The sequence below is a fragment of the Desmodus rotundus genome, chromosome 12 (genome assembly GCF_022682495.2).
Source record: "Desmodus rotundus isolate HL8 chromosome 12, HLdesRot8A.1, whole genome shotgun sequence".
Lineage (NCBI taxonomy): Eukaryota > Metazoa > Chordata > Mammalia > Chiroptera > Phyllostomidae > Desmodus > Desmodus rotundus.
In genome coordinates this window covers 30722463-30748799 of record NC_071398.1, presented here as the reverse complement: position 1 = coordinate 30748799, position 26337 = coordinate 30722463, and the positions used below count along the sequence as shown (strand labels likewise).

The 26337-nt window shown below is 49.6% G+C and overlaps 1 protein-coding gene and 1 long non-coding RNA gene across 3 annotated transcripts in view; both read right to left on the bottom strand.

Moving 5' to 3' along the window:
* LOC139440412 (uncharacterized) overlaps positions 1-10163 on the bottom strand; it is a 134254-nt gene extending 124091 nt beyond the window's left edge. The window contains exon 1 of the long non-coding RNA XR_011650650.1: positions 10028-10163. This is a non-coding gene — a long non-coding RNA (uncharacterized lncRNA). The remainder of the gene's footprint in view (positions 1-10027) is intronic.
* Positions 10164-15891: 5728 nt separating this feature from the next.
* BANP (BTG3 associated nuclear protein) overlaps positions 15892-26337 on the bottom strand; it is a 141048-nt gene continuing 130602 nt past the window's right edge. For both annotated transcript variants that reach the window (XR_011650594.1, XM_071219751.1), the window contains one exon: positions 15892-17853. Coding sequence is in view for 1 of the 2 variants with exons in the window: in XM_071219751.1 (XP_071075852.1) it covers positions 17800-17853 (54 nt within the window). In the remaining variant the exon portion in view is untranslated. The remainder of the gene's footprint in view (positions 17854-26337) is intronic.

Here is a 26337-nt window from a genome sequence, read left to right as displayed (position 1 = left end):
GGAAAGTCCCACCTCTCCCCATGGATGTGTGAGAAAGCCTGAGTCTCAGCAGCCCTGGCCTCCCCAGAGCCCTCTGGTAATTCAGATGCTAATTGTTTAAAGATCTTAGTCCCCCAAGTTTAAAAAGCCAGGTGCTGCTGCCGGCTGAGGGAGCCCACTTAGAACTCTGCATTCCGTGATAGACTGTACTGCTGGATTTTTAAGTAAAAACCATATCCTGATATTGTTTAAAGGAAGGGTGGAAAAGTGAGGAAAATTTTTTTTTCAGAGTAAGTCTAATTTAAATGGTTTGTTAGTGGTTCATAGAATCTTTTGTTAATGGAAAATTACAATTACGTGGTGTAAAAAAACTTAACAAGAAAACAGGCCGTGTGCTCTGCACCAGCCCCACGCAGAGGGCTTCTCAGTGTCATCTTATTCCTTCTTCCGCCGTTCTTCCCCGATCTGGCCAGGCAGGGCCAGGGGCCGCCAGGCCTGCAGGCCTCCTGAGCAGTAGCCAGGCTCTTCTTAGAGAAACAGCCCACAGAATGATCTGTGAGGGTTGATAATGCCCCCCAAACATATCAGGTCCTCTTCCCCGTGACTGTGACCTTACAAGGAAAGAGGGTCTTTGCAGGTGTGACTGAGTTAAGGATCTTGAGATGGGGAGAGTATTCTGGATCATCCTAGTGAACCCAAGAGAAGGGGACACGTGAAGTTGGAGGCAGACACGGAGTGTTGTGGCCTCAAGCAGGGGGATGCCTGGAGCCCCCAGGATCTGGAAGAGGCAAGGATTGTCCCCTAGGGCTGGCGCCTGCACAAGTGTGCCTCTCTTGGCTCATGGTGGGGGGTGGGGGGACTCGTGAATAATGCATGCAGGGCCAGCTCCCTTTCCTGGTTGCAAGGCTGCAGAGGGCCCACCTTCTCAAGATCCAGCTGCTCTGACCCCCCAGCGGCCGTCTCTTGCCCCTTCCCCCTCTGATGAAATAACTATGTTTCTTCTAGAGAAGTTACCTTAAAGTGAGTGTGTTTTGTGGTTCTTAGCTGAGAGCTACAGCTCACATGCTAGGAGAACTTTTCAGTGCTGGTTCCTGATGCATGGAAGGGAAGAACCAGAGCCCAAGGCAGCAAGCCAGGTTCCAGAACTGTGGAGGTCGTCTCGGCCTGTGAAACTGCTCATCTGTGACATGGCCCACGGGTCTTAAATGCAGGCCCTGTCACCAACCTGCATCCTAACCAGCTGGGGACACCCAGTGACACCCATAGAGCCAGCCCTGCCCCAAAACCGGTGGGTGAGAATCTCAGAGGGGTAGAGGAGCTGCCAGTTCAGGCCAGCCAGAAGCTAGAGGGGGAAGTGTAGGCCCCAGACCAGCAGCAGCACCACCACCTGGAACAAGTTAGAAATACAGATCTTAGGAACCCACCAGTTTCTGACTTTAACTGTTTAACTGCCATCTGTTGTAACTGGATCTCCAGGGACCTCTGATGCACTAGCTTGAGAAGCCCTAGACTGGATGATTTCAGAAGGGGTGGTTGGTCTTGTACACGAAAGCCAATGTTAATCATTTCATCTAGTTTTCTTCCTTGTAGTATCTGATTAATGAGGGCAAAAGATGGATTATTAACAATGAAATTCCAGACATGCGGAGGGGTTTAGTAACACTGTTTCACAACAGAAGGGTTTTCTTGAATCGCCTGTGCAGATGGCCGTCTCTGCGTCACCTGTTCACATCTACTATACTCCACAAACATGTGTAAGAATCTATCACATGTCTGGGGGTAAAGTGTGAGCAAGCTGATGAAGCCCCTGTCCTCAGGGAGGGAGGAGAGGCAGGAACATGGACACAAATGCCCAAAATGATCTGATTGATGTGACATCAGAGGGGCCAGGGAGTAGCCACCGGGTCTGTGTCCCAGGCGGGTTCCCAGGACGTGACACAGAGGCAGAGACGTGGCTGCAAAGGTTCCACAGAGGGCATGCCCAGGAGCAACGTCTGCAACGAGCGCTGGAGGCAGGCCCCGGGCAGAGCGCAGCTGAGTGGGCAGCTGAGTAGGCCACGGGCATGCGTCTTGCTCTCCAGGACTCTTAAGCTGGGACGCCCACATGGAGGCAAGAAGGCCAGGCACTTATACCCATCGTGCACCAGCTATTTCCCCAGGCTGCCCCTGAGAAGTGTAATCATGGGGAACACCGCAATTTCCAAAGGGGGACTCAGCTGTGAGCCACCAACCCCTTTCTCCACCTGGCTGTGTTGGCAGACTAGCTCTCTGTTGCTATGTGACAGGTCATCCCAGAACTTTGTGTCCTAAAATGACAACAGTCATCGATTATCTCATAGTTTCTGTGGGTCCAGAATTTGGGTGTGGCTTGGCTGGGGGTTCTGGCATGGGGTCTCTCATGCAGCTGCTGTCCAGACGTCATGCTGGGGCCATCCAAAGCTTGGACTGGGGCTGGAGGACCCACTTCAGGGGTGGCCCCTCACATGGCTGTTGGCTGGGCCTCAGGGCCTCTCCCTGTGGGAGATCACACGAGAGCATGACTGCACAAAGCAAGGGTCACAGGGAGCATTTGGGGCCACCTCCCTGAGAGAAGGCACCTCCCAACGCTGGGGGGCTGTCTGCATACCACACGACAGCACCCAGACCATCCACTCTGCAGGAAGTCTTCCCAGGAATGGGGCACATGCACTGAGCTTGTCCAGGTTGATGGAAGTTGGAGAGGAGCCCAGGGCTTCTCTGCATCAGTAACTCGGCCCCTGAAGCTTCCGTGTCTCACCTTCTCACCAGGGAAGGACTCACCTTCCCTGTAGTTTTGTGTGACCATGTCTTCACAGTTGAAAGAGCAGCTGGCTTCTCCCTCACACAGGAGACATTTGGCACAACCAGTAAACTCATCCCCAGCACTGGCCGCCCTGGAGAGGCCACACTATAGCAGAGCCAGCAGGGTGATTCAAACACCAACCTGGAAGCTTCCTCTCCTTGTCACTGCTGTGTCTCCCATCCTGCCCGTCGGCAGCCATTTCCATAAATACCCATAGAATGATGAGTAGTCAGTGCCACTGTGGACCCACAGCCCTAGGGCTGACTCCTGATTGCTATAGTCCCGGCAGAGAGCCCTCCATGTGGCCTGGCTGGGAAGGCAGATGGGTTGCCGGTTGGACATGTCGGTGAGCTCTCCATCCCAGGGGCTGAATTTGGAAATTCTATGCACTACCACTCCCCTTATTTTACAAATGAGAAGAGTGAGGCTTGGGGCCTAAGACCCTTGTTCAAAGCCACGCAGCACCATGCTGGATGCCTGGGTGTGTCTGTATCCACAGGACCCCTTTCCCCCACCAAGCCACATAGAGTTGGAACTCTCAACACACAAGCTCAGACCCAAGGAGAAATGCAGACCACAGACAAAAATAAACCTGGGTACCTGGGTACCTGACTCAGTCCTGGAGAATCACCTTCCCCTAGATGCCCAGAGCAGAGAAAACAGCATCCAGGACCTTGGGGGACCTTCAAGGGGTGCTGTTCCCCAAAACAGGCAGTACAATAACCACACCCCCAGCCCTACCTGGAAGGGAGCTGCCACACTTAATCTGGTCTCTTGCTCCAATTTCTACTTTGGAGCCAAGTAACATCTCTCCTACTTGTTCCTACTCCTCACCCTGTCCTCACCACCCTAACCCTGTACTGACAGTTGGGCAAGGCCTCCTCCTGGCAGGCCGTGCACTGTGCCATCTCTGTTCATGCGCCTCAAGCTTTCCCCTCTGCCTTCCACCCCCTGCTCTAAGCTTGGGGACTGGAGTGGGCTGAATTACAGTCCCCAAAAGAGGTATCCATGTCCTAGTCCCCTGTACCTGTGACTGTGGCCTTATTTAGGAAGAGGGTCTTTGCAGGCATGATTAACTTAAGGCTCACAGGATGAGATCATCCACACAGGGAAAGGCCACATAAGGACAGAGGCAGAGACTGAAGAGATGCAGCTGCAATTCAAGAACACCTGGGGCCACCTGGGGCCACCTGGGGCCACCTGGAGCTGGAAGAGGGAGGAAGGGTCCTCCCCTAGAGCCTTCAGAGAGAGCTCAAACCTGCTGACACCTTGATTTCAGACATCTGGCTCCAGAACAGGGAGGGAACGCATTTCTGTTGTCAGCCCCCTGGTTTTTGGGCACCCCAGGATCCCTTGGCAGGGATGGGTCAGCTGAAATGCCTACCAGGCATTCTGGGGTCAGCTTCTTAAAGTGCTGCAGACAGGAAAAGTCCAGGAAAGGGGCATCAGACATCAAGAGGGACCTTCAGTCCCCCCTTGGAGGCCTGCCAAGGGGGTCCTGGCAGGTTCTGGGTGAAACGTGAATATCCTGGTAATATCAGTTTCCTGGCACAGTTTTGTGCATAAACAATGATTTGCACGAATAAAACTGGCTGGAAGTGCTCAGGCATGCCCCCTCCCTGCTCCGCTTGGAGCCCACCCATACCCGGCACACACACACTCTGGTTCTTATTCTTACGCACCTGTGCAATGACATCTTACACAGCTCATATTCTAAAAAGAAAGAAATGGAATTACTTACCTGTCCTAACGGCCAGACTCACTGAAGCCACCCACACGGCAACTGGGCCTGTTACCTTCCCTGAGCTTCTCTGAGCTTCTCTGGCCTTGTCCTCTCACTTTAGCCTCATCACGGTTCCCGGTCCCAGCTGGTACAGGGCACCTGCCCATTTCTGAGGTGACACAGGTTCTGGGGAAGAGTGGGCTGGCCTAGGGCCACAGTTCCTCCGTAACAGAACTCACTCTTCCTTAAACCATGCTGGCGCACACTAGTGGGACTGGCTGCTGGAGAGCGCCAGGGCTGGGGTCCTGCTGCCCCTTCACACCAGCCCAGCTGAGTGTGGGGTGGCTGGGTCTCCCCACCAGAAATGACTTCATAAGTTGAGGGATGCAGGGAACATTTTCTGAGTAAGCAAATAGCCTCATTTCTTCTTAGAGAAAGAGGGGCAAAAATGCTAGGAAAAAAGTCATCTCTCCTCCACCCTCATTCATCTCCAAATGATACAAAAAATGGCATGGAGGAACATGGACCCTGGGGTCAGTGAGCCCCACTCAGGTCCTGGATCTTAGCTCAGTCACCTTGACTCAGGACCTTAGCTGATGACCTGGACCTCAATCACTGCACGGATTTCCTATAGCTGCTGCCACAAGTTACCACCATTCACTGGTTTAAATCAACACAAATTTATCTCTCACAGTGGGTCATTCGAGGCTAAAATCAAGCTGACGGTGGAGTTGTACTCCCTCCAAAGTCTCCGGGAGAGTCTGTTGCTGCCCCTGCAGCTTCTGGAGGCAGTTGGCCATCCTTAGCTCGTGTGTGGCTGCATTGCTCCAAGCTCTGCCTCTGATGTCACGTGGCCTCCTTCTCTTCTGTCTGTGCCAAATTTTCCCCACCTCTCTCTTATGAGGACCCTGTGATTCCATCGGGCCCACCTGGACAATCCAGAAAGACCTCCCCATCTCAGACCCTTAACTTAATCACATCTACGAAGTCCTGTTGCCATGTGAGGTCACATAGTCACAGGTTCTGGGGATGAGGACATGGACAACTTTGGGGTCATTTGTCAGCTTACTACAGTCACCCCATTTTAAACACGAGTTATTAATGTGTGTGCCTAGGCCTGAGAGGGCAGAGGCTCCTAGGTACATGCCCACTGAAGTCCAACAAAGGCCGTGGGGGTGGTGGCCAATCTGAGCTCCAGCACTGTCCCATCCAATAGCAAGGCACTGGCACTTGCTATATTACCCCATTCCCCAGTCCACAGCAGGCATCACTAATGAAGAGCTGGTGGCCCCCACCCCCTGGCCAGCTCAGGTTAAACGCCCATCTCTCAAGATCAGAAGCCTCGGGCCAGTTCAGCCCACCTGCCCACATGCTGCAGAACAGAAGAGGAGGTGGATGATGTTCCAAGTCAACATCTACAAAGAGAAACTTCTGGTCAACCCAGATAAGGAGAGCCTGACCATACAACTCCTCTCTCTGGTCTATGTTTGTTGTCTGGATTGGTTTTTAAGGGAAAAACCTGATCTTTCACAAGAAATAAATTAAGCAGGAGGTTACAAACAAAGGAGATAAGTAAGGTGACACTGAAGAAAGTTCTAGAATTCTGGCAGCATGCGTCCAGACACCCTACTCCCTTGAGAAAGTACACAGGGTTCTTCCCATTAGGCAGCCAGTCTCATCTGTGGGAGTTTATTGTACTCAACTCAGTCTGTGTTGGAAGAAAATTCCTTAGGGAGCCCTATCTGCCAAGGACTGTTTGATAATTATGAGAAGGGAGGTTCAGGGGGCAGGATGGTGCAGGGGGAGAGGATGGGCTTGCAATTCCTTTGCAATGCACTGACTTCAGAGGTGTGGGGCATGTGGTGGGAGGCTGGAACCCAGCCTGCGGAGCTGGCACTCATCCACACTGTCTCCCTCTGCTGGGACCCACTGGCCAAGAAGGAAATGCATTGTGCGAGCCCAAATATTGCCAGATGTGACGAGGCAGTGGATTCTGGTTTTTAAATCCTCGATTACTCAGAGGTGGCTGACCTGGGACATGACTTCCTCCTGGACTCCCTGAAGCCAGCTTGCTGGGCCTGCGCCCAGATCCCGCCTGCCTGAAACTTGGCCCGGTCACTGCACGGCTGGGTCTAAGGATGTGTCTACACACACACACACACACACACACACACACACACACACACACGAATTGGTGGAAGTACTTGTCTTCTGGATGTGCCCCAGCCCTAACTTCTGGGATCCAGCGACTTTCTCCCTTCTTACCAAATTTGAACCAGACACCAAAGCATAGCACACTTGCTATCACCCCATTCCCCAGTCCACAGCAGGCATCACTAATCAATCACCAAAATCCCAGCAGGCGCTTTGGGATCCTTTAAACACAGTGCTTCAGGCCCTCGAGATTTTATCCATCTGAAATGACACATATTTACTAACCTTGCCTGAGATCACTATGTTTGCTTTCAAATACACATTTCACACAGTATTTTGAAAATGTCCCCCAGGGCCCCCTGAAAATGCTGCATGTGTTCCAGAGGCTTTTTATATTTTTAGTGTTCAAAATTCCTCTTATTATCCAAGTGGCGTCCTCTCCGGGAGGAAAACAACCACAGGCACATGCATTAGCAGGGGAAAGCGGTCAGGCTGCTAACTTAGCAAACCTGGCCGAAGGCCGCCCGGGATCCACAGCCTTCTGCATTTATTGGGGGATGGGGAGCAAGGGAGCAGTACAGAGGCATTTTGTCATGATGCCGAGGACAGGGCAGAACATGGGATTGCCATGAGGAAGGTGGAGTGGTCCTGGTGACGGAGCCACAGCCAGTGAAGAGGGACCACTCACAAGTCTGTCGGCTCCACCAGGAGAGGCTAAGACCTCAACTGGAGACACACCCTGCAGCGTCTATGATGCGGAGTGAGAGAGGCTGAACACGAAGACACACACACACTGTCTGATTCCTTCACAGACACTGCCCAGAACAGGGGAATCCATGGAGACAGAAAGGGGATTGGGGTGGCCGGGAGCCAGGGAGATGGGCTGACTGCTAACGGGAATGGGTTTTGTTTGGGGTGATGAAAATGTTCTAAAATTGATGGTGGTGAGGGTTGCACAACTCTGTAAATATACTAAAAACTATTTGAATTGTAGTCTTTAATTCTAACTGTACTCTTTAATGAGTGGACTGTATGGTACATGAGTTACATCCCAATAAATCTGTTGGCATTTTTTTTAAGATAGTGTCTGGGAGGCAATGACGTCACAACAGGATGGCCAGGTTGCTGGCAGGCACAGAGCTTCCGGGCCACGAGGCCTTGGCCAGGGTCTTAACCGTCCTGAGGCCCAAACTCTGTAACTGTAAGATGAGGTTAAGACAACTCACCCTGCTGGACTGTGGGGTGCTCTTGTGAGCACTAAAACCCACCAGAGACAGCCTGGCATGCAAGAGACACAATACATCTCAGTCCCCAGGGAACAGGCTTGGTGATCCCCAGACATGGATGTAAAGGTGACCAACAGTGATAGGTGCTTGACTAAGACCCAAGTGCCCCCCAGAAGGTCCTGGGGGGGGGCAGGACTCGCAGCCCCCATGCAGCAAGAGCATGCTCACTGCAAGAGTAAGGGGACTAGATGCCCCTCACCCCCACCCAGATGGCCCCTGGCATTGCATAATGGGAGCTTAGGGGGGCAGTGCCCCAAACTCTTGTGGGGAGTGCCCAGCCAGGAGCCCCTCCATGAAGGGTCTCAGGGAAAGCGCTCAGGTAGAGAGGACCCGCACCCACCTCACAAGCACTACTGCCTCCTTGTAGAGTCTCATCAGAGAGCGGGGGAGTGGGTGCAAATGAGTCTCCACTGGACACTGCCAACTCCAGAGGTGGCAATAAGGGCACTTTGGGCACCTGAAGGCCTTTCCCTGCTCACGGACTCTACCCAGGTCTGGAGAGTTGGAGGCAGGCCAGTCCTTTTTCTGAAGAGCCTTCAAACACTTGAAATTAGGACACCATTTCAAGAAAAACCAAAACCATGAAAAGATGCATTCACCCCAAGCCTGGAAGTGTCCTTCCTTCCGGGGTCACAGCCACAAGACATGCCCTGGGACACAAAACCGAAAGGACAGGATCCCAGCAGACAACTGTAGGAATAAGTGCACTCAGGTCCCAGCAGCGAAGACACCCACCCACCCAGCTCCGTATTCTGTCTTTTCAGCTCACACCAAGCACCAGATCAGGAAGAACTATTGTCAGAGCCCAGTGCCAGACGACTGAGGGGATAGCAGATAGATGGCATTTTCAAATCTGGAAGCCTGACCTCCAGCAGGGACAGACTGGACAAAGGCCGTAGTGCGGTTGGCAAGCCTGAGTTCTTAGCTGTCCACACTGGAGTAAGAAATCCCGCCAGTGTTTCCAACAACCAAAAAGCCACCTCCGCCCTCTCTCCCAATACAGCTCAGGACACAGAAGGCAAGAGGAATAGCCAACACATGGCAATAGCTCGCCAAGATTTTACATCATGCCAGATTTTTACATAAGGTGAATGACACGGAGGAGAAACGGAACTTCTAAAACGGCCTTTGGCGAACTCCATACACTTTCGTTCCTGTTCCGTTTCTCCAGTCCCCTCCAAACATCCCTGTTAACAATCCCAGCTGCCATCCTTCCCAGCTATGAAGCTCCAGACCAGGGCACCTACAGCAAATACCCCCCAAGAGCAAAAGCTTTGGGTTGAGTTTGCATTTTATGGGAGAACCTTCCCAGGGAGTTTCAGGAAGTTCATGTGCAGAAACCCTGATTGTCACTTTCGTTCATTGCCCCACTTTATAATGGGAAACAGACATGTCAGTAAGCACCAGGAAGAGACCCACTTTGAAAACTTGCTCAGATGAAACTGTTGTTAAGAGACCAGCACTCACACGTACTGTAAAAGTGGCTTATTATCAGTAGCGCATGCTTAAGATAGCTTGTGTACAATCGCAAGCTCTTGATCCCCAATTCTGCTTCTAGTTGGTCAGGGGGACTCAGCCCTGCCTCCATTCTTGGTCAGAGAACCCGTAATGAGATGCACATTTAGCAGAAAGTATAGCTCATCAGGTTTGTTCATGGCACATCTGAACCCGGGTGCTGAGAGACAAGCCTGTCACCAGGGACATGTCACAGAAAAAGAAAGAATAATGCAGTAATTGATAGAAAACCTTAAGGAAGGAGGAAGCCCCTGATTGCGTCAGATCAAAGACTGCAGACAGATCACTATTTCTACCAAATGAATCTGCTTTTGCGCTCCTAGCACTTGGAATTTTCAACGGGAGAGCAGAATGCTTTGTTTTGCTCAAAGATATTCCCAGACAGCATTCGTCCCATGATTTCACTGCAAGTCTGAATGCATTAATAATAATCTTAAAATGCAGTTTGCTCTTATAGCATCACATTCAAACTCCTAAAGAAAGCACTTAATTTCCAATGTCTAGGCTGATGCCCAAAGCCAGCTCCTGAGCCAGGGAGCCTGCACTTACCCCGGAGGCGGCAGTGGGTGTCTGCTGTGTGTTCTGCCGCGCGTCCTGCCGTGTGGCATGCAGCGGGTCAGCTAGTGACGTGTCCTCCCTGACTGCATTGGCCCAGGTACCCGCGGTAGCCACAGGGCGCTGACTCTGCTCTCCTGGACTGGCTCGCGCTCAGCTGGGAAGTTTCAAGTTCCAGGCAGTCTGGGATTCCCTCTCCCCTCACACACACTTAACCCTGCTTTTGCCTGGTTAAGAGGGATCCAACTGAAATCAGTCCTGCGCTCTTGGGGACATGGTGGCTGTGCTTGGGGGAGAGGGACCCGCCCTTGTTCTTCATCTGGCTTCCCTCCTGCTTTCTCCTTAATAAACTGGAGCATGTGGAGGAAGATGCTGGATGCCTCTTTGCAGAGGGTTTTCTTAACCCTCTGGACTGTTTTTCCGCAGGCAGCAGAGGGCGCACCTGCTGGAGGGAATTTCAGAGTCCTCCCTGGGGATTACCAGGCTGTGGGTCTCTGGATGGGGTGGGGGGCCTTTGCTGGGCTCCTTTCCAGGACCTCCTTTGAAGGGTTTAGGGCTCAGATACTGCACCCTCCAGGCTCAGGGAGGGTGGGGGCACCTGGAGAGAAGCTTGGTCGGTGAAATCCAGCCCACTCTTAATTGTGTGAGGATGCTCAGCCCCCTCCTTCCTTCCAGAGCCCCAGGTCTGCATCTTTAACATGTAAATAGTGTCCACTGACCAATAAACTCTGGGAAGCAATTTACTTGCTCAGGGGAGGCTATGATTGCCAAACATCTGAGCCCTCACACATCCCCTGGCCCCTGAGTTGCCTGTTCTGTCTACTTACCAAGGCATCCTGGACTCTCATGAGCTACAGGGAAACCGAGTCATGAGAGCTTGACAAGCCGTAATTTGCCCCACAGTGGGCACTGAGCTCCCGCCATGCACCAGGAGGGGTTCCATGGTGGATCCAGGAAGACTACAGCGATCTCACACACACACACACACACACACGTGCATGCACGCTCATATCTTGCTCCTGTCCAACTGTTGACTGTATGAGGCCATCACAGTATGTTTCTCAGTTACCTGAGAGTCACACAACCCTCCAAAGTGGTCCCTGGGGTCTTAGGTGTTCTCTCTTATTGACTAAGATACCTTCAAGGAATAGGTGTCAGTAGCCATTAGGTTGGGGGAACGAAAAGACACGTCCCTGATCTCGGCTCTGATTCCTGATTCCAGAACTGACGCCCAGGGTTCCATCCATTGGAGGCGCATTTCTGGAGCTTCCTTCTGAGGGCCTCCGTCGGGCCCCATAGGAAGGAAGAGAGCGAGACACCCTCAGCACCCACACCACATGGCCCAGAGAGGCAGCAGCCTGTAGGGGTCAGATTCTGACTCTGCACCCAGCTGCCTGGATTCAAAGGGGACTTCACCACTTATTGGCTATGCCCCTTAAGATCAGGTGCTTAACCTCTCTGAGCTTTCGTGTATGCACCACTAAAATTTGGGTAACAGTACCCCTCTCATGGGGATGATGTTCAGGATTAAATACTTTAATACTTGTAGCATTCTTGGAAGTGTTATTACTGAAACTCAAAAGAGAGACCCCATCATCCCCTGGTCTCATCACAGGGCTCCCTGGGGGCTGGGGCACCTAAGAGCCAGGCCCGGAGCTCACGCCCCTGACTGCGGCCAATTCTGTTAACCTTTGCCACAGGCGTTCCCCAGAATCTCCTCTACAGAAGGAATCCAAGGTCCAGGAAAGAGGGTGCAGTTGTACTAATTAACCAGAACCTAAATGTCCTAAAATAGAGGGATGGCAAGTAAGGAAATGTGAAACGGTTCAGCATCAGCCCATGGGTGATGCATAAAGGACTTCTACCCCCACAGGGCTTACAGATAAATGTATATTTAGATATAATCAATTTATCTAGAATTGACAAAATAAGACCTTGAATATAGAGGACCAGTACATTAAAATAAAATCATTAGAAGTTTTAAATAACTTTAATTGATGTCTGAGACATTCCATCTAGCATCTGGGGCAGGGGTGTGGGGCAAGGCTGTGCAGGCTGCCGTATGCCACACGCTCCTCATGGAACATCGGATGGTAGGATCACGGGTGGTCTTTATCTTGTTTTTCCACTTTTCTGTATTTTTGAAGTTTTCTACAATAAGCATGGATTTTTCTCATCCTCAAAATCCGGACATTTATAAAGTAAAAAAACCAATCCTGACTTCTCCCTCCCTCATTTCCAGTCATCGGTTCTTCTATTGCAACATCTTTCTCCTCGTTTCCACTTCTCTGTTCCAGCTGTTCTCTGCACTCAGCGGACCTCCCACTGCCCAAACAGCTCCCTCGCCCTCTGCTGGAGCCGCCTGCCCACAGCGACACCGCCCACTTTCACGCTCACCCTCCCAACCACCTGGAGGCTGCCGGTATTACTGTGCCTGACTCACAGATGAGAACAGTGAGGCTCAGAGAGGGTGACTTGCCCAAGTTCCCCAGCTAACAGGTGGCAGGGCTGGGACTTGAACCGTTTTACACCAAACCCCTTAGCCATCCTGGGAGGTGAGACATTGCACCCCATGAGGCCTAGCTGGAAAGATGCCGAACTTGGTCTGGTGGGGCTTCCCTTTCAGGGCTTGTCTGGGTATGGCCTTTCAGGGCAGTGGCCTCATAATTCTCATCCCAGTCGTCCTCCGTGGTAACATCACAGTGAGCATCTGGGGGTCAACGATGGTGTGCAAAGCGCCATGTGGGAGTGAATATGTAGTCCACTTACTCAACGCACACTTTTGAACACTTCCATCCGAGCAATGGGCACTCTGCTGTGAATGAGACACAAGTTCCCCTGTCTCGGGAGCTCACGCTATATTGAGAACAGACGAACCATCAGCGGTGCAGATGAGCAAGGAAACGTGGGAAGTGCCCAAGAGCAGTGTGTTTGGGCACAGAATTCCATCAGGGTCTCTATTTTAGGGGGTGACCAGGAAAGGCCCCTCTGAGGAAGGGACAGGAGGATCCCAGGCTGAGTTTGGGACCTGGGATGGCTCAGCCAGGCTGTCTTCTCAGTGATCCAATCAAACACTTATCTGGTGTTGCTGTGAAGGTATTTGTAGGCACAATTAACCTCTGCCATCAGACTTCAGGTAAAGATCATCACCCTCCATAATGTGGGTGGGCCTCACCCACTCAGCTGAAAGGCTTTTGGAGAAAATCTGAGGTTTCCATGAGGAAGGAGAAATTCTGCTCTGGACAGCCGCATCAGCTCCCGCTGTTTCCTGCCCTGCCCTCCAAATTTCAGACTCCCCAGGCCCAAGGTCGTGTGAGCCAATTCCTCAAAATAAATTTCTTTATGTATCTAAAATCTCCTACTGGCTCTGTCTCTGATGATACAAGATGGAAACTTTGAGTCCTGAGAATCTACTGTCTGAAGGAGCCTAGGGAGTTAATAAAACATGGATTTCTCTACAGTGTTTCCTTTTGTAATGAGGTTTGTACAGTTGTGAAACTGCGTGCAAGGTGGGCACACAATCGGTTAACTACAGTGTCCATGGCCATTTCTGTTTAAAAAGCCAGGCTGGGCACCCTGCCCTTCCAGCACCACGGCACTTTTTCCTGTAGCAAAATGCGATTAAATACAAACCATTTCAGGTCAGACCACCATTTCCAGAAACAGTTTCCTCAGATGTGGACTGCCAGGAGTTGTTGGATTCAACTTTTTAACCAAGAGCTCTATTTTGTAAACAAGGCCTGAAAAAAACCGTTATAAGCATGAATCCGATACATCTAAACCAGTGGTTTTAACCACAGCTGCACATAGGAACCCTGGATAAGTTTGTTTTGGGAGCACCTGGCCCTACTCCAGAAAACTGTACCAGCCTCAGGGCCGGGGCGGGCGTCAGGGCTTTGAGATCCTCCAGCTATTACCACAGCTCCAGCGAGGGTGAGCGTCTCTGGTTTACCCACGGGGCTCTTATTAGGCATTTCAGACAAGCTTTCTCCTTCATGGGGCAGACACAGAGCGTGTCCTCTGCTAACAGCATGCCCAGCTTTCGGGAGGAATCAAGAACCAAACACAGCCTCCCAAGAGGTGAACTTGCTAGGCTGAAGGAAGCCTCCTCACATTGCAGTGGACACATCAATACTGGGTGAAGTTGAAACCTCAAAGCAAGTACTTGATGCTGATTGGACTGCAGTTACCCCAGGATCATTAACAAGTGTCTTGGGGAGGAAAAATAAATGGCATGGTCTGTTTGTGGTCCAAAAATATGGTATATTCCCTCTTTTATACTCTGTGTGGGGCTGGGTGCTTATTTCAGTAATCTGTTGCTATTACAAAGCGCCTCAAAACTTGGTGCCTCAAAACAGCAAAATCACTTAGGTCTCACACTCTCTGTTGGCCAGGCCTGCGGGGAGGGCTTGGCTGGGCAGTTCTCACTTCTACTATGTCATGCAGTTGTGGTCGTATGTCAGCAGGGCTGCGGTCACCCTGAAGGCTGGACTGGGGTGGGAGGACCCCTTCCAAGGTGGCTCCTGGCACAGCGGGCAAGCTGGTATTGGCCGCTGACTGAGGCCTCAGATCCTCTCTACACGCCTGCTTGGGCATCCTCACAGCATGGCAGCAGGCTTCTCCAAGAGCGAGTGATCCTGTAGACTAAGGTGGAGCTGCAGGTTTTTATAATCTAGCCTCAGGGGAAGTCCCACACTGTCACTTCCACCACATTATACTGACCATGCAGGGCCAGCCCTGGTTCCATGCGGGAGGGGAGTGCACAAGGGCTTGAATACCGTGAGGTGGGGATCACGGCCATCGCCTTGGAGGCTGGCCCCAGAGCCTGCCATGTGTCCCCAAATAATCCATACTCCTCCCATTTCTTATTTCTAGCGTTGTTTGCCACTGTGAGGATCTTGGAATGAAAATAAGCTATTTTAAATCACAGAAGCTGTCCCCTTTATATTTAACCATCCATCTTTTAGCTTATCCATCTCTCATTTTATTGTAAGAAGCTAAAAGAGGTCACATTCAACATTCTCCTTACAAATCTCACTATCTCCATCACTCAGTTCACTGGGTACATGATCTATTTTCCATATTACTGCAGTGACAGCACTACTAAAGTGTAGCCAGGACCCCCTTTCTCTAGAGAGGACTTGATGGGCATTCTTGCTGGGGTCTCTCAGGCAGTTGTGGTCCTGGGTTGGCTGGGGCTGCTGGTCTCACTTGAAGTCTTGGCTGGGTGGGACAATCACTTCCAAGGTGTCTCCTCACATGGCAAGTTGTTGCTGTGATTAGAGACCTCAAGTGTCCCCTCTACAGGGCCTGTGATGTCATGGTGGCTGGCTTCCCTCAGAGTGAGTAACCCAAGAGACCAAGGCGGAGCTGCAGTGCCTTTTATAGTTTTACCTTGGGAGTCCGCTCCATCAGTTCCACCATTCTGCTGGTCACACAGACCACCCCTGACTCAACTTGGGAAGCTGTGAACACCAAGGGGCACGGGTCATTGGGGTCCCCTTGGAAGCTGACCACCACAGGGCTGTCCTAGAGAGAGGTCAAAATGAAGAGAGCTCAGAGAAAAGCAATAAAAGGTCAAGGGAATCAGATTAATCCACCTCATCTGAAAAGGACCAGATTAGACAGGGCTGGGGGGCAGGGTTAAACCATGAAAGTTCAGCTCACCGTGAGATGGGAAAGAGCCAGTCAGAATCTATGGACCAAAGACTTACCCTACCACTTCTTGTCTGGACTGTGATATCACATGACTTCCTCATCAGAAAGTTGGAGAGCTGCCCAACCTCCCTTCTATATCCATTTGTTGGAAGAGCAAAGGAGTGACAGAAAGCATAGTAGAGTACCAACAGTTGTGCTGTTTCCATCAATTTATTTATTATAGTTAGAATAAGGCCCATTAACAATTCCAACTTTATTGTGATATAATTTGCATACCACACACCTCACTGACATGACGTGGGCAATTCACTGGGTCTCAGTCTACCATCACCGCTACAGATTAATAGGGTCCCTTTGACACATGAGAGGGTCTTGCCGGACCATGAAGAAAAATACCAGTGGATGAGCAAAAGTTAACTGGGGACCTCCTTCCCCAGGAGGGACTAGGACCATGAAGTTCCTGCTGAGAAAGGGCTTCAAGGTCTGGACACACTGGGGCTGTGCAGTGGTCTCGGGAGAATCAGCTTCTCTTCCTTGAGGTTGGAATGAAGGCTGGCAGCCTGAGGGGCCTCAGCACCACATCAGAACACACTTCCTGAATCTTGGGCACCAATGCCCAAGATGTCCCTTCCCATGTTCTCTTTCTCTGGTGGCGCAAGGGCTCCTTTACTTTCAAGGCAAGTTGTTTGGGGGCACAGGTCTGTGGCATAATTCTGCCCCTCCCCTCCTGCAGAGATTGCCTGGCCCTCACAGCTTGGCCAGTGGGACCCATCCAGCCCCGTGGCATAGGGAGAAAGGTCATCAGTTTGGGGGTTTAATATTGCCCCTCTATCTGACCCTCCTGGAAGCCTTTCCCTCAGTACTTCTGGCTCCAGCCAGGCCGTTCTGCAGCCCAACCAGGGGAGAAAGGAGGGTGGGATCTCTAGGCCAGAGCACCAGTGGTTGGTTGAGCAAATGGTGGTAGAAGCAGGAAGTAGGCTCAGCCCTGCCCAGGTGCCTCAACCAAGGAAATGGGCCGCAGTCAGGTGTGGCTTCCCCTCTAATTAACCACATCTATGAAGGAGACAGGGTACACAGGGTCCAGCAGCATGGGGAAGAAAGAGCTGGGAAACACTGACTTACTGGATGTTCCGACTTGGACTTGCCTCTCTTGGCCCCATCCTTGTTCCATAGCAGTCCAGTGAGCAGAAGCCAGTGCCAGCCCACAAACAAGGGTACAGGGGTATCTTCTGGAGGGAAGCTGTCGGGGGGGGTGTCCATCATGACCCCAGCAAACAGGGAGTCCCAGGTGCCCTTGGACACAGGTCAGAGTGCTCTCTCCTCCACTGCGCTGCCCTGGAGCCAGTCCAAGCTGTTTTGCCAAAACATTCTCTCCTCTCACCTCCACAGGCTTCAGCCCTCTGGCCCTGACCATAGGTCAGGAGTCAAGAATTCTGTGTCGGACATCCAAGCCACAGTTCACGGACATCGATGGGCATGATGGGTTTTTCAACTCTTTGCTCTTATAAAGAACATAGCTAAGGTCAGAAATCTGTTCAGAGAACCTCAATGGCAAATGGAGCTCTGCTACTTGTGCAGGTTTCCTGGTGAGCCCACGTGCTTACTCTGTCAAATTAGAGGCTCGAGGAAGATGCTTCTTCAGGGCCACAGAATCCTGGTCTGGATCAAGTGAAAAATGCTGTGTACCAGTGAAGTCAAAACAGTCCAATTGGCAAGGGAAGGGAGCCAGCAATTGGCTGAGTGGAGGAATTCACTGGCAGATAAATACGGATAAAAGTGTGTGAGCGAGTGAGTGCATTTGTGTGAGTGTATATTTGTGTGGTTGTGGACCACATGCACACATGTATCTGTTACACACTTGTGTGTGCACACACACACACTGCCCAGTTCTGTTTACTGGTAGGAATGGACCTGGGACACCCCAGGAACAGGAGCAGGAGCACCCCCAGCACCCAGATCTTGGTTTCTAAAGACCATCTCTCTGTAAAAGTGAACAAGACTCCTTGGAGAGATGGCTGGTTCCAGCCTGGGCAGGAAAAATACCAGATGATCCTGGAACATCTTGACACATCAGATGGCCAGGGAGCCATTCAGGAGCCTGGGTGCTGTCAATGCCTCGGGAGCCAGCTGGACGGGGTGCACGGAGAGCTGCAGATTACGCCCTGTTGAAAAAAAATTGTAATTCATGAGTTCACAGGCAGATGAATAGACAAATAAGTGCAAGTTTGAGAAAGCATGAGGTGTTTACAAGTACTGGTAAACAAAGTACATAGTTTTCAAGTACTTGCCTACAAAATACTTATTTTTAATAAATAGGGAAACAGTAACTTTGCAGGGAAGGGGACTAGCAGACACCATATTAATTAAACAATCAATGCTCACGTGGCCAGTAATGGGTCTAATTAAAATTTTACACACACACACACACACACACACACACCATGGGATGTATGGAGAGGCACAGCCACTCTTCCTGCTGTTCCTGCCCAACTGGAATATCATTTGCAGGAGACATCAGACATCCTATGAAACTAGCCACATGCCAAGGCCAAGAACATTGGGACAGATTAGAGAAACTGCACAGACTGAAGGAGACAGCGGTGGGGGTGAAAAGCCAGTGCTGAGTGCAGGTGGACCTTCTGCTCTCCAGCCTGACTGGGACAAGGCTCAGATGGACTGTGTTGCTTTCTGGTTCTGATGACACGCTGAGGCTTGTGGAGGGCTGTGTTTGCAGGGGACACGTGCCGCAGTGCTTGGCTGTGGAGGTCATGGGTAGCCCTCACCCTGCACAGCATTCCCCGCACAGTGGCAGTGCTCCCTCACCTTTGAGTGGATCTGCTGTTTCGTCCACGTGTCCCTGGGTGTGGAGGCTAGTCCTGCTACACCCTCACATCTGCTCATTTCTCTGCTGCCCCCACCACACCTGCATGTTCTGCTGCCTGGGTCTTCCTCCCACAGTACGGCCCAGGGCTGGAGGGACTGTGAGGGCATCCCAGGGAGGAGGCCCCCGCCCCCCCCTCCCCCGGCCATGGGTCTGAGCAAGACCCCAGGGACAGGCATGTCCCTTGCACACTAAGCCTCCACCAGAGGTCCCTGATCTGGTTGATGCACTGCCTACTCCTCCAGTAAATGCTGCATACAGACATCAGGGTGAGAACACCCTTGGGGCTAGGGCATCCCTCCACACACTTCTCCCCTCTGCCCTTTTATGTCACTCCACTGTCACCCCCACATCAAGGTCAAAGAAAGAAAGGAGTGTCCTGTGGATGGGAAGCCAGCTGGGCCCTGAGGGCACCTGGCCTCACTGGGGAAATGGAGGCCTTTAGTGCTTTCCTCCCTCCCTCCCTTCCTTTTGCTCACATTAGCTCCTGCACCAGCAGGTCCTGCCTCCACCCACTAGATGCTGATAGCACCCCCTCCCCAGTGTGACAAAAAAAATGTCTTCAGACATTAATCAATGTCCTGTGGGAGGAAGAGCTGACCCTAGTTGAGAGCCCACCCTTGTCATGGTTAGCCCTCAAAGCCCCAGCTCCATGGCTTATAGGCAAAATGACTCTACCAGATGAGTGAGGAGGTGGGGGGCCGGAGCAAGGCCTGGGAGCTCCTGGCATTCACGCGAGTCCCCTGGGCCTCTGGGGGCCTGGTCCCAGCTGGAGAGAGAAGCATGAGGAGAAAGCAAACTGTACTGGGGACACAAGAGGTCTAGCTGCAGGGCCTGTGATAAACTCCAACAGAGCTCAAACACAGGCTTTCCTTGTCATCAGCAGCCCACAGCCTGAGTCGGCTTCGCCCACTGCACTGAGATCATGCTTGAAAATCCCCCAACCAAAGACCACTGAAGGCTGGAGGAAGCAAGAGGGAACTGCTTGGCTGTGATAAGCCATGTCTGGAGCTCACGGGATTCCCGGGGCTGCCCCAGGCCTGTGGCCAGAATGAGGTCCTCACTTAGGTATGCTGTCCCCGGGGGTCAGCAAAGAGAGCCTGGGAGTCCACAGAGAGGCCTTGACCCACTCCCACTCAAGCTGGCTGGAGGCCAGGTGCCCCTGTGTGGTCACACTCAGCGGTCCTCCCAGGGAGCAGGTCACCAGCCAGGGCAGTGAGGGAGCAAGTCCTCCCAGCTCACTTCCTCCTGACAGCCTGGTGCCTGAGCAGGGCTGGGAAGGACGTGGTCAAAGGGAGTGATCTGAAGGGGATGTTTAAGCCAGACCAGCCCCATGGGTAGGCAAGTGCTGGGCAAAGGTCTCCAGGAGGCCTTCTGTGTCCATTTCCTCTGACAGGTGGGGCCAAGAGGGGAACACAGGTCTGCCCAGGAGAGAGGCTGCTGCTCGTCCCCCACAAAAGGGGCCCCAGCTTGGGGGTTTGGATCAGCTCAGGGTTCAGGCAGTAGTTAGGTATGGCTTGTGACCAGAAGGGTCAAAGGGATGGTGCACAGGAACCAAGCTAAACTCAGGTTCCCACATTCCAGTCCACCTTGGTGGTCCTTCTCTTTGGGTCCTTCTGCCACCTAGCTCCCACGATCTTTCTACCTGGGGAACCAGGGAGTTCAGGGACAAATCCAGGTTTTGTGGGGCCTACAGCTTATGTTATTTTAGAGGACCTTTTCAAGAAAAGCTGTACAAAATCATAGGTACTAGACACAGCACAAGGGTGGACGCTTCGCTCCTGCTCTGCAGGGCACCCTGAGGGTGGTGTGGTAGTCAAATAACGGAGGGAAGCTCGGGGCACTGGGGCTATCCTGCCCAGAGGGGCTGTGGCACTACCCCCAGACGCCCGCCAGTGTCTTGGGACAAATCAGCAATATCCTACCTTTACTTGAGACTTGTGCTCTCGCTCCCTTCTTCATACTCTAAATCTATTTTTTAAGCCCCACCATTTCCTTTATACTGTCAGTTTTTTAGACTATTCACACATTTACCACTTTCTCTGCTCTCCTTTCCCTCCTGCATCTCAGACCTTCCATCTGGGATCACTTTTCCTTTGACAAAAGTATAGTCTTCAAAACTTCTTTTGGTGCGTGTCTGCTAGTGGCAAACTTTGCCCCCATGTATGTATTTTATTAAATTTTTTTTTTTAAGTTTAGATTGAAGAATGACAGAGGTAAGTGTGTAACTATAGCACCCCTTCTCCCAAAGTGAGCGCACACACAAAACACAGGGACACCAGGCTCCCACGTCACTCAGGCCTCTTCCTCTATGGAGGCTTCCGCACACCAGCCATTGTTTGGCCTGTGTTTGAAATGGGCACAAATGGGCCTAACGGTGTCCTCTTTCTTTCCATACTTTGTGTGCACAACTCATTGGTGTGACTGTGGGAGCAGCATTCCGTGCACTGCCATGGCTGTTTTGAGCCCCGTGGAATGAGTAGGCCATGAGGAGTGGCCCATTCTGCTGGTGGTGAGCATCTGAGTTCCCTTTGGGGCTCACAAACGGGCTGCAGGGGCCGTCCTGGCATGTCTTCTGAAGCATACAAGCCCACACGTACTGTTGGATAGAGAGCCCAGAGGGGCTGCTGCACAATCTGTGTGTGTGTGCTCACTTCAGGAGAAGGCGCCTCACTGTTTACTACAGTGGTTTTATCAATCCTCAGCCATACCGCACAGGAGGCTCCATAGTTCACCTCCCTCAGTATCGTCGGTATTTTAAATCTTAGAGATTCTGGAAGTGTATCACGGTGGTTTTGATTTGACCAGTGAAGCTGAATACCTTTTCAGATCTTTATTGACCATTTGGAGATCTTTTCTTGATTACATGTTCATGTCTTTTCCCTTTTTTTTTTTTTTTTTTTGGAGTGGTAGAGGAACAAAAATTCACGAATCCTTAGATAATTCAGCAGTGATGAGTGAATGAGAGCCATAACCCTTGTTTCCGAAAATGATCAGGGCGGCTTTCCCTCCTCCATCTCCATCCCATCTGTTGTCTTCCTGGTGGCACCTTTGGGCTCAGTCCATCTACACATAGAGTTGTCTGTCTATATTACTTCACAAGTAATAAGCCTTGTTATCTTATTTATCATGGAAATAAGTCCTTTATTGGTTAAAAAGATAGCAAATATCTACCCTGTTCTGTGGCTTGATTTTCTGTCCTCTTTTAATGCTGTCTCTGATGAACCTAAGTTCTCAGTTGGAATGAATGCCAATTCATCTGTCTTTTCCTTTATAGTCAGTATTTTTATATTCAGTTTAAAAAACCTTTATTAACTCCAAGGTCATGAAGAGATGTCCTTAGCTATGTCCTAGAAGTTTTATGTGTTCCTTTCATATTTTTCTCCATAAATGATTTTTGTGTGAGTTGAGAGATGGGGATTAACCATTGTTTCCTTTATGAATATCTAGTTGACCTGGAACTACTTATTGACAACAGTGTCTTTCCTGACTGGGCTGTAGTGTCTCTGTATCACCCGAGGAAAGCTGCACGAGTGGGTCTGTTTCCAGGCCCCTTATTCTGCCCGTTCCCCTCTGTCCATTCTCACACTAACGCTGCCATGCTTTCTGAGAGCATGTCTGTCCGCCAAGGTCACTCAAAGTCTTCCAAGTCTTCAACACTCTTCGCTATTCTTAGCCCGTTGCATTTTCAAATACACTACAGAATAACTGTGTCAATTTCTACAAAAATCCATGCTTGGATTTTGGTTGCAACTGCACTGGATCCACCATTTAGGGAAGAATTGACCTCTTTACAGTACTAAGGCATGCAATCCACAAACATGCCCTGTAGCTCCATTTCTTAGGTTTTCTTCACTTCCTTCAATAACATTTTACAACTTTCTGTCTCAGGTATCTTTTGTTAGATTATTTCTATGTAGTTGAAGTACTTGAAAGGCTATAGAAACATTTACAAGTGATCATTATTGTTTGTTTCTAATATTTAGAAGTACAACTGATTCTCATATGTTGAGCACGAATCCAGGGATCTTGCAAAATTTACTTATTAATATTTTATTTTTGGATTTCTTTGGTTTTTATTTTTATATAACCATATCATCTGCAAATAATGCGTTTCACTTCTGGCTTTCTAAACTTTGTACCTTTAAATCTCCCTTTCTGGCTGGGATCCATGGTGCAGCGCCAGACGGAAGTGGTGCTGGGCAGCAATCTTGTCTCAGGGACAGGACTGCTCCCACCTCAGGGACAGAGCTTTTCATATTTCACAATTATGGGGGATGTCTGTCATAGATTTGTTGTCTGATCAGATTAGGGAAGTTGCTTTCCACTCCTAGTTTGCTAAAATCTCTCTTAATCATGAATGGTTGTTGAGTTGTACAAAGGATTTTTCTGCATTTATTGAAATGACCACATGGTTTGTTTCTTTGTTGATGTGGTGAATTACATTGATTAAATTTTTTGAATATGATTCAGAACTTGCATTCTTGAAGCCAACCCAACTTGGATATGATAAATTATCACTAAACATCACTGAATCCAGCCTGTTCATACTTTGCTTAGGGTTGTTTAGGATTTTCAAGAGAAACACAGGTCTGTAATTTTCTTTCTCTCTCTCTTTTCTCTGTAACATCCTTCTCAGGTTTTGATGTCAAGGTTATATTGCTTCATGAAAAAAGATAGGATATGAGCCTCTCCTTTTTGCTATGTGAAAGAGTTTATAACAGATTCCTATTCTTTCTTAAATATTTGAAATATTTAACAGTGAAACCATCTGAGCCTGCAGTTTTCCTTGTAACAAAAATTTAAATTATAGGTTAAGATTTCTTTAAGATAGGCACTATGAAGAGTAATCTCAGTGAAATTCTGGTACAGAAGTCATTGGTGCTCGTTCTGCCCCAGAAACGTTAATTTGAACAACTAATGCCTTCACACAAAAATGCCTTCACAAGAGTTAAGGATTCCATGTGATGAATGACAGCACCTGGGTTAAACCCAGATGAGAAAAGACACTTTGAAGAGGGTAGAAAAGACTGTTTCATGTTACCCCTGTCACCGCCTCCCCTAGACCTAGCAGCCCAGCACAGAGAGAGACACCCTCTGCAAGGGGAGGGAGAGTGAAGTGAGTGCCCAACCTCACCATGGACTCCAGGGCCAGCTGCAGGTGCCAGGTGTGTCCCAGTGAGCCCAGGTTCCAGGCCCAACCCTGTAGATCCAAGCACCAAGCCTGCTCACCTGCTGACCCAGATACCAGGCCGTGCCTGCCCATGAACTCCACCTAGGCTCCTAGATGCACTGACTGGTGTAGGACTTCCCCTGCCATAGCCAGTCGGTGAAGACTGGAAAAGGTGCCTACTCCTTCAAGTGTGCAGACACCAACAGAAATCCACAAGAATCATGAATAATCAAGGAAATATGATACCACAAAAGGAAGCTAATAAAACTCCAATGACTGACTCTAAGAAATGCAGGTCTATGAAATAACTGAAAAGAATTCAGAATAATCCTTTAAAGGAATTCAGTGAACTACCAGAAAACAGAGAGAGATAAACTAAATAAAATTAGAAAAAAAAATTCATGAACGAAATGAGAAGTTCAACAAGAAGCAGAAAACACGTTTAAAAAGAACGAAACAAATCCTAGAGTTATATATGATGTCTGAAACGAATCTGATAGAGAGGTTCAATAATAGATTGGACCAAGCAGAAGAATTGGTGAACTAGAAGATAGACCATTTGAACTATCCAATCAGAGGAGCAAGAAGAAAAACCTACATGAATTATAGGATGCTAAAAGAAAAAAATACTACATATTACTGGAGTCCCAGAAGAAGAGAGAAAGGGGAAGAGAGCTTATTTTTTTAAAAAATGGCTGAGAACTTCTCATATCTGGGGAGACATTTAGATATCCAAGTTCATGAAGCTCATAGATTCTTGCCCATCCCACCATATTGCAACCCAAAATGAATTCCAGCAGGATACATTATAATAAAATTGTCTAAAATCAACATCAGAATTTTAAAAGAAGCAAGAGAAAAAGTTCTCCCATACAAGGGAACCTCCAGAAGGCTATCAATAGTTTTTTCAGTAGAAACTATGGAGGCCAGGGGACAATGGGATGTATTCAAAGTGCTGAAAGAAAAAAATACCGCCAGAAGAATACCAGGCAAAATTGTCCTTCAGAAATGAAAAAGAATGATAAAGACTTTTACTCAAATAAAAACTGAGGGAGTTCATCATCAATAGACCTGTCTTACAAGAAATACTGAAGGAGTTCTTCAAGCTCAAATGAAAGGACACTAATTAGTAACATAAAAACACATGAAAATAAAAAGTTTACACTGGTAAAGGTTAAGTACAGTCAAAATTAGAATACTCTAATAATCTAATATGGTGGTGTGTTAATCACTTAACTCTAGTATAAAAAATTAAAGGACAAATTCTGGCCAAGATGGAGGCATAGATAGATACGCTTTGCTTCCTTGCACAACCAAAAGAAGGACCACAACCAAAAGAAGGGCAACAACCAATTTAAAAACAAAAAACAACCAGAACTGTCAGAAAATTGAACTGCATGGAAATCCAACAAGCAAGGAGTTAAAGAAGAAACATTCAACCATACAAGTAGGAAGGGCGGAGACAGGCAGCCGGGGTGAAGAGGATGCGTGGCAAGGCTGAGGCTGGCAGACTGGGCAGGTGAGGTGGCAGCTGGTGGACTGGGTGGTCCCACATTCACGTGCAGGTAAACTGGGAGGAAAAACTGGGGGAAGAGAGAGACCACACAACCCAGGGCTCCAGCACAGGAAACTAAAGCCGCAGTACCACTGGCTGTAAAAATCTGTGGGGGCTGTGGGGGCAGGAGAAACTCCCAGTTTCACAGGAGAGTCCATTGGAAGGACCTGTGGGGTCCTAGAACAGACACAAACCCAACTGCCCCAGAATGAGCACCAGAAGGGCCCAATTCATTTCCAGTGGGGAAAATGACTGAAGTGGGGCAGGAGCCAAGCAAGAGGCATTGTTCCCTCTCTCTGACACCTGTCCCACATACAGTGCCACAATGCAGCAAAGTGGGTTGTTCCACCCTGGTGAACACCTAAGGCTCTGCCCTTACAACATAACAGGTATGCTGAGACAAAGAAATATGGCCCAAATAAAAGAACAGATCAAAACTCCAGGAAAAAAAAACTTAGCAATGTGGAGATAGCCAACCTATCAGATGCAGAATTCAAAACACTGGTAATCAGGATGCTCACAGAAATGATTAAGTATGGATGCAAAATAGAGGAAGAAGTGAAGGCTCTGCAAAGTGAAGTAAAGAAAAATATACAGGGAACCAACAGTGAAGGGAAGGAAACTGGGACTCAAATCAATGACTTGGAGCAGAAGGAAGAAATAAACATTCAACCAGAACAGAATGAAGAAACAAGAATTCAAAAAAATGAGGAGACTTCTGGCCAAGATAGAGACGTAGGTAGACACACTGTGCTTCCTTGCACAACCAAAAGAAGGACAACAACAGTTTAAAAACAAAAAACAACCAAAACTGACAGAAAATCAAACTGCATGGAAGTCCGACAACCAAGAAGTTAAAGACACATTCATCCAGACCGGTGGGAGGGGTGGAGACACACAGCTGGGCAGAGAGGACTCAAGGCAAAACGGTGGCTGCTGACCCAGTGGTCCCACATTCGAGCGCAGATAAATTGGGAGGAACAAAGGGGGAGCTAAACAGACCACGGAACCCCAGGGTTCCAGCCCGGGGAAATAAA